General features: G+C 37.1%; 1 protein-coding gene across 3 annotated transcripts in view; it reads right to left on the reverse strand.

Moving 5' to 3' along the window:
- Positions 1-3646: 3646 nt before the first annotated feature.
- The window catches only part of DYNC2H1 (dynein cytoplasmic 2 heavy chain 1), a 412907-nt gene continuing 403648 nt past the window's right edge, over positions 3647-12905 (reverse strand). For all 3 annotated transcript variants that reach the window (XM_049889447.1, XM_049889448.1, XM_049889446.1), the window contains one exon: positions 3647-4129. In XM_049889447.1, coding sequence (XP_049745404.1) covers positions 3971-4129 — 159 coding nt within the window. In that variant the 3' untranslated portion in view covers positions 3647-3970. The remainder of the gene's footprint in view (positions 4130-12905) is intronic.

Consider the following 12905-nt stretch of genomic DNA (forward strand, 5'->3'; position numbering starts at 1 on the left):
TTTTACACTAACACCACATTGTAAGTTTTTCTTTTTAATTATCATTTCATGATTAAACAGAATTTATCCCAGAAATGTAATTTACCCCAGAGAGGCAAAGGCAGCAGGACTGCTCCTGACAGTGAACTGAAGTGGACCCGAATGCCTTCCAGGGCTGAGTTGGTGTCACTGATCACTTCAGTTGAAATCAACAATACATTTCTTATTCCCATGCAGGTTATATTCTGGGAATATGGTCAGAGCTTTCTGGAAATGCTGTCTGAGCCAGGTACAGCCTTACACATCTAAGAGCAGTTTCCTTTAGCTTTACTGAAGAGCCTGGAACAATGCCATTCACATTTTTACGCTCACTTTCCTTATAGAAATATAAAAATGTAATAGGATTCTCAAATCCTGAGAGGTAAGTGCCATTCAGTCTGAATTTTGGGACTACAAAAAGAGAACTTGACTTTTGCTTGAGATTGTTAGAGAAATATGTGATTCCAGAAAAATTTTGCCAGGTAGAAAATGTTGGTGTAAAATTGCCAACAGAAGAAAAAGAAGTTAACTGGGGATTTAGGGGACATATAGTTTAGTACATATTTAGTACCAAGTTAAATAACCTCTGTTTCTTTGACATAAAAAAATGAGAAATCCATCCCCAGCCTAGTTCATGAGGCTTGGCGAGCATATGAAACCTTGTATTTTGAGAGCAATGTCAAAATTACTTCAGTTGAAGGTGTTTTACTCATTGTTTGAATCTTCTTGCCTACTACCCAGTACCAACTATGAAATAGCCTCACACTCAGGTAGTTTTGCTTTCTCTGGGTAGTGCTCTCAGATTAGTCCAGAAAGAGTTTATCTTCTGCTTCTCTGGGCCGTGGGTACAACACCCTACTCTTTTTCTGTGTGACATATTTTGATGATAGAGTCCATGTCTTTTTCATTATTGTATACTTAGGAAAGGGCAGAATTCCTGGCCTTAAAGTAGTCAGGACTAATTAAATGTTAACTGAATGAATGATGGCAACGATGCTTGTTTTACCATCTTATCATTGAATGAAAATTTTTCTATAGTCTGGAAGAATTAGGAGATACTTCCTGCTATTCCTTTGTTCCTTGAGTTGTCACTTCTTTGTTGATTGCATACTTGTTTCTCCTTTAGTGAATTTGCGTAGTTGTCACGACATTGTTTTATCGTACTCTTGCTTGGAGGTGTATTAGTTTCCTAGGGCTGCTAACAAATTATCACTAACTGTGGAGCTTAAAGCAACAGAAATATACTCTTTTACAGTTCTGGAGGTTACAAGTCCAAAATGAAAGTGTCAGCAAGGGCATGCTACCTCTGAAGTCTCTAGGGAAGAATGCTTCTTTGTCTCTCTTAGCTTCTGGTGGTTGCTGGAAATTCTTAGCACTTCTTGGCTTGTACATGCTTCACTCCAATCTCTGCCTGTATCTTCACAAGTCCTCTCCCCACCCCCACCACCAAATGTCTATGTTCCTGTGTTCAAATTTCCCTCTTCTCACAAGGACATCAGTCATATTTGAGTTAGGGCTCACTTTAATCCAGTATGACCTCATCTGAACTTGATTACATCTGCAAACACCCTTTTTTCAAATAAGGTTACATTCTGAGGTTCCAGGCAGGTGAAGATTTTGGGGACACTACTCAATTCAGTACAGTCTGCCCTCTAGACCCCAAAATTCATGTCCTTCCCATATGCAAAACACATCCACCCATCCTGACATCTCCCAAAGTCTTAACCCATTCCGGCATTAACTCTAAATGCAAAAATCTCACCTAAGATCATCAATTCAAAAAAGTTCCAAATGTCATCCATCATCCAATTCATTTAAACTAGATCTTGGTGAGACTGTGGATATGGTCCATCCTGAAGCAAAACTTCTATCTGTGGAACTGTGACACTTACAAAACAAGTTATCTGCTTCCAAAATACAATGTGGAATCGTGTAGGATAGTCATTCTCATCCCAAAAGCAAGAAAATGGCAAGAATAAATAAAAGGCTACTGATCTAAAGTAAGTTCACAACCCAGCAGGTTGAATTCCTTCCTACTGTTGTGGTTGAATTGTGTGCATAATCCAGGCCTCCTACTTGCACTGGAGTTCTCACTCCAACTACATGCTCAAAACCCACCTATTTTGCCTGCATCCCAGAGGGTTGCTTCCTGCTTGTCCAGCAACTGGAGAACAGCTCTAGCTTGAGCAAATCAGTGAACATCTCTGCCACCTAGTGGACATCTATACCACCCCGAGGGCAGTCTGAACTCGTCTTTTGAAAAGAAAAAAAAAATTTGAGCTCCCCCAAAACAAGTTTGTTTTTCGTGGGGTTTTCTTACATCTTATAACTTTTGTCATAGCTTAATAAGTCTCTATATTAAACTTTCCCTGTTTAAATCAGTGTGGGTTTTTTTTTTTTTTGTAGCCTGATTGGACCCATATGAATGGAAATCCAATAGAAAAGTAGTTATAAATTCTAAATACAATTTAAGTTGCTGAGAAACTTAAAAATAGAATATTAAATATATTTAAGTTTCCAGCCAATGTAGAATTTTACTGTTTCATAGAAACAGATGGTAAAAAAATCATATACATGGGCAATCTTAACTTTTGACCTTTTGATCATTCTTTTTTCTTTCTTAATTCTTGTTCTGGTTTCTATGCTTTTATTCCCCCATTTCTTTTGGATTATTTTGAAAAAAAGTTTATATTCTTTTTCAAAAATATATTTTCCATTCATTTTATGCTTTGTTTTTCCTCTAACTTCTTTTCTATGATTCATTTGATAAAAACACCTATCAAAAATACTAAGCTGAGCTCTTAGAATCTGTTTATTGAAAGGTCACACAGCTGGAAATAACTCTGTAGGCTACTAAAAGATCTATCATCCCACTGAATTTTTATTTCTTTTTATTTCAAAGAATCTCACAGAGCTCAGATAATAGCTCCTATAAAGAATACAAACACACGCAAACAACTGAAAATGTAATAAAGTATTCAGAATTTATGCTTCCATTATTGTCTTATCTGAATTATTCCTCATCTGAATTATTCCTCTTATTTATTCACTACTTACAATATTAATTTTAATTATATACTGTATGCTATTGTAGTGTGCTGCCAGGTCGACTTCTGACTCATAAAGACCCTATAGGACAGAGTAGAACTGCCACATAGGGTTTCTTAGGCTGTCATTTTCATGGAAGCAGATTGCTAGGCCCTTCTTCCGCAGAGCTGCTGGGTGGTTTCGAACCACCAAACTTTCAGTGAGCGTTAGCGCTCTTAAACGTTGCACCACAAAAACCTGTTGCTGTTGAGTCAACCCCAACTCAATAGTGAGCCCGCAGCACAGAGTAGAACTGCCGCATAGGGTTTCCAGGGAGTGCCTGCTGGATTCAAACTGTCAGCCTTCTGGTTAGCAGCTGTAGCACTTAGCTACTACACCACCAGGGTTTCCCTTAGGTATTGTAAATTATATAATAAAATTGTATGATATTATACATTAATTATAACTTTAAAATATATGTAATCCATTCTTCAATGTTTAAAAGGGGAGTGTATATATATTGAATTAAAATAAGGTAAGACAAAAATTTATTAATAATCTTTATTTTATTAAATAATGATAATGAAAAAATGATGGCCAAAATATAATTAACTCCTTAAATACAGTATTTTAAACCCCTTACATAAAACATTAAACTTTTGAGCCATTGGAAAAGTGAACTGCCTCACAGAAATATTTAATGTCATCAAAAATACTCCATTTTAATATAACTCCATTATCACCTTGAAAGGTGCACTGTGCTGTCAACCCCCACCCCCATTAAATAAAAACCCAGTGAAATCAACAATATGGAGTAATGATGCACTAACATTTTGAATGAACACTTCAAATAGTACACTGACCACATATTTAAGCTTAAATAATATTTTCTTTTTGATGAGACAGCCTTTGTTGTCACCAGATTTTACTGATTTTTTAGAAATAGAGCTGCTCCACACTGAATCCACCGGTCTTGGTTGCCACCGCATGGAACGTCAATATTGGTTACCACACGATCCCGTTCTGCACTGGTGTAGACAGGCAAAGATATGCACTCATCAGGGGAATATGGACCATAAGCATCCTGTTTAAAAAAATGATTTTGTTTTAAAATACCTCAATATAAGGAAGCACTTTATTAGATAACCAAAGAAACAAATGCAAAATTCTCTCAGATGCTTTTTTAACATTTTTATTATGAAATGTTTTAAATATGCATGTGTGTATGTACACATAACAAAGACGAGTATCATAAACCTCTATCACCCAGCTGTTAAAATTATCAATTCATGGCCAATTATATTTCATCTATAACATTTCCCTAGCCTCCAATATTGGATTATTTTGAAGCTAATTCTATACATTATAAAATCTTATCTGTAGATATTCAAATATATATCTATAAATAAATATAATCACAGAACTAGTACTCATTCCTGCATTTTCTTTTTTTATTATCTGATTTTTTTTTTAACTTTCTTTAATCCAAATGAAGTCCATACTAAATCTATAAGGTTTTCCTTCCTGCAGTTTGTTTGCTGAAGAAATTATATCAAAGAGTTTTCCACATTCTGAATTTTGTTGGTTACATTCCCATTCTAGGGTTCTTCAGCAACCAGAGCTTAAAATATGTATGTTTTAAAGAAAAACTATCATGAGTTCATAATGATATTTCCAATTCAAATTTAGGTTTCTAGTGTTTTTACTAAACATTTAGTTTTATTCAACCAATGAATTACTACTTATTTTTCAGTGTTGGAATAATACTTAAGAGATAAGCTAGACCTATCCTAGAATTTTATAAGTGAGTAATCAGAAACCATAGAGAACTTACCCATGGTATTAAAAAAAAAAAAAAAAAAAATTTTTTTTTTTTTTTTTTTAAACCTAGTCAGGACCCCCACATGTCTGTCAGTTTGTTGTACTCTGGGGGCTTGGGTGTTGTTGTGATACTGAAAGCTGTGCCACTGGTATTCAAATACTAGCAGGGTCACCCATGGTAGACAGGTTTCAGCTGAGCTTCCAGGCTAAGACAGGCTAGGAAGAAGGGCCTGGTGATCTACTTCTGAAAAGAATTAGCCAGTGAAAACCTTATGAATAGTAGTGGAACACTGCCTGATACAGTGCTGGAAGATAAGCCCCTCAGGTTGACAGGCATTCAAAATATGATGGGGAAGAGCTGCCTCCTTAGAGTCGACCTTGATGACATGGATAGAGTCAACCTTTTGGGACCTTCATTTGCTGATGTGGCACAACCCAAAATGAGAAGAAACAGCAGTAGACATCCATTAATAACTGGAACATAGAATGTACAAAGTATGAATCTAGGAAAATTGGAAATTGTCAAAAATGAAACAGAATGCATAAACATCGATATCCTAGGCATTAATGCACTCAAATGGACTCGTATTAGCCATTCTGAATCAGGAAATCATACGGTCTACTATGCCGGGAATGACAAATTAAAGAGGAATGGTGTTGCATTCCTTGTCAAAAAGAATATTTCAACATCTATCCTGAAGTACAATGCTGTCAGTGATAGGAAATATCCATATGCCTACAAGTGAGGCCAGTTAATATGACTATTATTCAAATTTACACACCAACCACTAAGGCCAAACATGAAGAAATTAAAGATTTTTACCAACTTCTGCAGCATGAAATTGATCAAGCATACAATCAGGATGCATTGATAATTGCTGGTGATTAGAATGCGAAAGTTGGAGACGAAGAAGGACTGGTAGTTGGAAAATATGGCCTTGGTGACAGAAATGATGCCGGAGATCACATGATAGAATTTTGCAAGGAGAAGGACTTCTTTGTTGCAAATACTTTTTCTTACCAACATAAAGGGTGACTATACATGCAGACCTCGCCAGATGGAATACACATAAATCAAATCAACTATATCTGTGGAAAGAGACAATGGAAAAGGTCAATATCATCAGTCAGAACAAGGCCAGGGGCCAACTGTGGAACAGACCATCAACTGCTCGTGTGCAAGCTCAAGTTGAAATTGAAGGAAACTGTAACAAGTCCACGAGAGCCAAAGTATGACCTTGAGCATATCTCACCTGAATTTAAAGATCATCTCAAGAACAGGTTTGAAGCATTGAAGACTAATGACTGAAGACTAGACAAGTTGTGGAATGGCATCAAAGACATCAAACATGAAGAAAGTAAGAAATCATTAAAAGACAGGAAAGAAGGAAAAGACCAAAATGGATGTCAGAAGACTCTGAAACTTGCTCTTGAACGTTGGGTAGCTAAAGCAAAAGAAAGAAATTACAAAGTAAAAGAGCTGCATAAAAGATTTCAAAGGGAGGATTCAGAAGACAAAGAAGTAAAGTATTATAATGATGTGTGCAAAGACCTGGAGTTAGAAAACCAAAAGAGAAGAACACGCTTGGCATTTCTCAAGCTAAAAGAACTGAAGAAAAAATTCAAGCCTTGGGTTGCAATATTGAAGAATTCCACAGGGAAAAATATTAAATGATGCAGGAAGTATTAAAAGAAGATGGAAGGAATACACAGAGTTAGTATACCAAAAAGAATTGATCAACGTGCAGCCATTTCAGGACATATCATATGATCAGGAACCAACCGTAACAAAGGAAGATGTCCAAGCTGCACTGAAGGTACTGGAAAAAAACAAGGCTTCAGGAATTAACAGTATAGCAATTGAGATACTTCAACAAATGGATGCAGCACTGGAAATGCTCACTGGTCTATGCCAAGAAATCTGGAAGACAGCTACCTGGCCAATTGACTGTATTTACTCCTATTCCCAAGAAAGGTGATCCAACCAAATGTGGAAATTATCCAAAAGTACTATTAATATCACACGCTGAAGATCATTCAAAAGCGTTTGCAGGTGTATATTTACAGGGAACTGCCAGAAATTCAAGCTGGATTCAGAATAGTACATGGAATGAGGGATACCATTGCTGATGTCAGATGGACCCTGGCTGAAAGCAGAGAATACCAGAAAGATGTTTACCTGTGTTTTATTAACTATGCAAAGGCATTCAACTATGTGTATCATAACAAATTACGGATAACATTTTGAAGAATAGGAATTCCATAACACTTAATTGTGCTCATAAAGAACCTGGACATAGATCAAGAGGCAGTTGTTCAGGCAGAACAAGAGGATACTGAGTGGTTTAAAGTCAGGAAAGGTATGAGTCAGGGTTGTATTCTTTCACCATACTTACTCAGTCTGTATGCTCAGCAAATAATCTGAGGATCTGGAATATATGAATAAGAACAGGGCAACAGGATTGGAGGAAGACTCATTAACAACCTGCATTATGTGGATGACACAACCTTGCTTGCTGAAAAAGTGAAGAGGACTTGAAGCACTTACTGATGAAGATCAAAGACCACAGCCTTCAGTATGGATTGCACCTCAACATAAAGAAAACAAAAATCTTCACAACTGGACCAATAAGTAACGTCATGATAAACGGAGAAAAGATTGAAGTTGTCAAGGATTTCATTTTATTTGGATCCATAAGCAACACCTATGGAAGCAACAGTCAAGAAATCAAAAGACGCATTGCACTGGGCAAATCACTGCAAAAGACCTCTTTAAAGTTTTGAAAAGCAAAGATGTCACCTTGAGGAGTAAGGTGCACCTGACCCGAGCCGTGGTATTTTCAATTGCCTCGCAGGCATGCGAAAGCTGGACAATGAACAAGGAACACCAAAGAAGAACTGATACCTTTGAACTGTGGTGTTGGCGAAGAATATTGAATATACCATGGACTGCCAAGGGAACAAACAAATCTGTCTTGGAAGAAGTACAGCCGGAATGCTCCTTAGAAGCTAGGATGGCAAGACTAAGTCTCACATACTTTGGACATGTTATCAGGAGAGGTCAGTCCCTGGAGAAGGACATTATGCTTGGTAGAGTAGAGCGCCAGCAAAAAAGAGGGCAATCCTCAACAAGATGGATTGACACAGTGGCTGCAACAATGTGCTCAAGCATAACAAGGATTGTAAGGGCTGCGTAGGATCCGGCAGTGCTTCATTCTGTTGTACATACGTTCACTTGAGTCGGGATCAACTCGATGGCACCTAACAACAACAATCTAGTTAGGACGTGGCAGGCTTGCCTCAGACAGTAGAGGTGAAAAAATGTTTGCAATGTATCTTTTTCAAAAAGGAGGAAATCATATGAATATTAGCATCTAAAGATTCTGTTTTTCTGCTAATTTTCAAAGTAGAAGATAATAGCATTTATGGAAATAAATCCTTTTTTAGGCTCTGGGGCAGTTATCGGAACCCTGGTGGGGCAGTGGTTAGGCGCTCAGCTGCTAACTGCCTGGCTGCTAACCAAAAGGTTGGCAGTTCGAACCCACCAGCCACTCTGCAGGAGAAAGATGTGACAATCTGCTTCCATAAAGATTACACCCTTGGAAACCGTATGGAGCAGTTCTATTCTGTCCTATAGGGTCACTATGAGTTGGAACAGACTCAATGGCAACGGTTTCTTTTGGGGTTTGGCACTTGTCTCAGAGCTCCTGACGAGTAGGTTACTCCCTGAGCAGCAGTTTTCCTGTCATAAAAGGGGGATAAACAGCACTTGTCTATCTCACAGGATGCTGGAAGAATCGGGTGATGTATTAAAGAGCTCAGATATAAACTATTATTTATTCACGTATTTCTAATTCTTTGTACAGCCTGTGTGGACTTTTTCCTTTCTCCTTACTAATTCTCAAAACAACCAGGATAAAACTCAGCTTATTAGCACTCACTACATGTCTTGGACAGTGTGGGAATAGAGAGAAATAAAAGTATATATATGTTTTCCTTCATGTTACAAATTTAAAACAAAACATGCCATTTTTAAGGGTAAGTTGCCATTATATAAAATTCCAATTAGATTTTATTATATTTTTTGATCTTCACCTCTCTCCTTTTCCCTCTCCCCCATAAAATACACACACACATACACACATACACACATACACACACAGGCAAGCACTCACACTTACGTGCATAGAAAATATTGTTCTGATTCTTCTGGTGCCTGATATAAATCAGTTAAGTACCTTTTTAAAACTCATTCATTATGAACCAGATATCCTAATCTGATTTACATATAGAAAAACGAATTCTTTGTGCAGAATTATTCCATAAATAGATAAAAACACAGAATCAGGCTAGAATCTTTCTAATTATCTCTGTCTGCATTGATGATTTTTGTCATTCATCCATTCAATTAACAATCTTCAATTGGGCTGACGTTGCTGTGCCTAGCATTGCAAAGGCTAAGAATTTCAGTATATACCCACATAAAGAAAATAATAAGCTTCTTTGAAGCTTAAAATGTAGTGTGGGAAACAAAATATACAAACATCAAACATTTAAAAAATACATATATTTTTAAATTAGGACTTTAGGAAATCAAAATAAAGAAAATACTGCTCTGGAGTATGTTGACCTAACAAGGCTTCATGTAAAGAATGGCCCCTAAACCAGGTCTCAGAGAAAATGCAGGATGTTGAACACAGAGAATTTTCAACGACTATCAGTCACTGCCTAATCTCTTCCTCTTTTCTGATTCTGCTTAAATGGCAAGGCTTTAGGATTCAGAAATTCCTGTAATTGTCATAACTCCTTACCTATTTCTAAAGTTAATAACCTAGTGCCAGCTTTCCTCTTGTGTTGCCTCTAAATTATTTAGCAAACAGCAAATGTTACTTATTTGTTGGACTGAAGTGATCTGAATCTATGAATGCCTATTTTAATCCCCAGAAAGGTCTTAAATTATCTTTCTCTGCCAGCTGATATTTTCTTTGCTTCCTAAAACTTCTATGTTCAAAAATGTGATAGAAACATCATACTGAAATGTTTGACAATGCCATTCCCTTTATAGTCGGGAGAGTTTCTCTATATCTCTTAACTTAATGCCTAGCAATTTTTCATTTATATTAGAAATTTAACAATAACAAAAAGTTGATTCTTTGCATACTCACTATCATCAGTTTCCTAGCTTTTGCATATATTTCCAACTTCTTCCAAAGCTGCTTCTGACTGAACAGATTTTTGTTTGCTTGTCTGCATTAAAGTGGGAGTACAAATCTTTTTTCTCAAAATCTATCCTGTTTTAAAGCAAAGAAACAATTGCTTTTTGAGGTTTCACTCATAGCTTCTTAAAATCTCTTAAGTGGTAAATGTTATAATCCTCTGTAAAAAATTAAATGTACTTGCTCTTATGTCACTGATAAACAGATGATCAAAGTAGGAGAGCTAAGTATTTTTATCATTCTCACTATTAGCAAAATGCCTCATGCACATAGATTTTCCATGAATATTTTTTGAATTAATTGAATTCTTAGGGCATAATTTCTTCTTTAATATGTATATCTTAACAGACAAGGAAACTTGGGTGGTGTAGTGGTTAAGTGCTACGGCTGCTAACCAAAAACTGTTGGCAGTTCGAACACACCAGGTGCTCCTTGGAAACCCTGTGGGGCAGTTCTACTCTGTCCTATAGAGTCGCTATGAATCGGAATCGACTCAATGGCAATGGATTTTAACAGACAAAGCATAAGTCCCTGATGGGTTGAAATATTTGGATACAACTAAAATTTTGTTAATAACTATTATAAAATACACTAAGTGCTCCATTAACGGAAAAAGGGAAGTACATTAAGAAGATTTCAAATAATAATAATTCACATTGCACGTAAATAAATTGTTGTTGTCAGGTGCCACTGAGTTAGTTCCTATTCATAGCAGCCCTATGTACAACAGAATGAAACACTGCCCAGTCCTGCACCATTCTCAGAATAGTTGTTATGACTGAGCCCATTGTTAGAACCACTGTGTCAATCCATCTTGTTGAGGGTCTTCTTTTTTGCTGACCCTCTACTTCACCAAGCATGATATCCTTCTCCAGGGACTGGTCCATCCTGATAACATGTCCAAAGTACATGAGATGAAGTCCTGCCATCCTTGCTTTTAAGGAGCATTCTGGCTATACTTCCAAGACAGGTCTGTTTTTTCTTTTGGCGCAGCCCATGGTATAGTTCAATATTCTTCGCCAACACCATAATTCAAAGGCATCAATTCTTCTTTGGTTTTCCTTATTCATTGTCCAGCTCTCGTATGCATATGAGGCAATTGAAAATATCAGGGTTTGGGTCAGGCACACCTTAGTCCTCACAGTGACATCTTTGGTTTTTTAACACTAAAGTGATCTTTTGCAGCAGATTTGCCCAATGCAATATGTCGTTTGATTTCCTGACTGCTGCTTCCATGGTGGTTGACTGTCGATCCAAGTAAAATGAAATCCTTGACAACTTCAATTTTTTCTTTATTTATCATGATGTTGCTTACTGGTCCAGTTGTGAGGATTTTTGTTTTGTTTATGTTGAGGTGTAATCCATAGTAAAAGCTGTAGTCTTTGATCTTCATCAGTAAGCACCTCAAGTCCTCTTCACTTTCAGTAACCAAGGTTGTGTCATGTGCATATTTAGGTTGTTAATGAGTTTTCCTCCAATCCTGATGCCATACTCATCCTCATATAGCCCAGCTTCTCGGATTAGTTGCTCAGCATACAGATTGAATAAGTATGTTGAAAGGATACAATCCTGACACACATGTTTCCTGACTTTAAACCACATAGTATCTCCTTGTTCTGTTTGAACAACTGCCTCTAAGTCTAAGTACAGGTTCCTCATGAGCACAATTAAGTGCTCTGGAATTCCCATTCTTCACAATGTTATCCATAATTCGTTATGATCCACCCAGTCAAACGCCTTTGCAGAGTCATAAAAAAACAGGTAAAAATCTTTCTGGTATTCTCTGCTTTCAGACAAGATTCATCTGACATCAGCAATGATATCCCTTGTTCCACATCCTCTTCTGTGTCTGGCTTGAACTTCTGGCAATTCCCGGTCAATGTACTGCTGCAGCTGCTCTTGAATGATCTTTAGCAAAATTTTACTTGTGTATGGCATTAATTATCTTGTTTGATAATTTCCTCATTCTACTGGATCACTTTCCTTTGGGATGGGCACAAATATGGGTCTCTTTTAGTCAGCTGCCCAGGTAGCTGTCTCCCAAATTGCTTGACAAGGATGAGTGAGCACCTCCTTGTTTTCCACCAATGCCTTCGGTGCAGCTTGGGTTTCTTCCTTCAGTACCATCGATTCTTGATTATATGCTACCTCCAGAAATAGGTCAATGTTGACAAATTCTTTTTGGTAGGGTGATTCTGTATATTTCTTCCATCTTCTGTTGACACTTCCTGCGTTGTTTAATATTTTCCCTGTAGAATCATTCGATATTACAACTCGACACTTGACTTTTTAATTCAGTTCTTTTGGCTTGAGAAACGCTGAGCATGGTCTTCTCTTTTGGTTTTCTAACTCCAGTTCTTTGCACGTCATTATAATACTTTACTTTGTCTTCTCTAGCCACCCTTTGAAATTTTCTGTTCAGCTGTTTTACTTCACCATTTCTTCCTTTTGCTTTAGCTACTCTACAATCAAGACCAAATTTCAGAGTCTCTTCGGACATCCATTTTGGTGTTTTCTTTCCTGTCTTTTTAATGACCTCTTGCTTTCTTCATGTATGATATTCTTGATGTTATTCCACAATTCGTCTGTTCTTCAGTCATCTGTGTTCAACGCTTCAAATCTTTTCTTGTCTTGAAATGGTCTCTAAATTCAGGTGTGATATACTCAATGTCGTTCTTTGGCTCTTATGGACTTATGCTAATTTTCTTCAGTTTCAACTTGAAGTTGCATACGAGCAATTGATGGTCTGTTCTGCAGTCGGCCCCTGGCCTTGTTCTGACTGATGATATTGAACTTTTCCATCGTCTCTTTCCACAGATGTAG

The sequence above is a fragment of the Elephas maximus genome, chromosome 7 (genome assembly GCF_024166365.1).
Source record: "Elephas maximus indicus isolate mEleMax1 chromosome 7, mEleMax1 primary haplotype, whole genome shotgun sequence".
In the NCBI taxonomy this organism is placed as follows: domain Eukaryota; kingdom Metazoa; phylum Chordata; class Mammalia; order Proboscidea; family Elephantidae; genus Elephas; species Elephas maximus.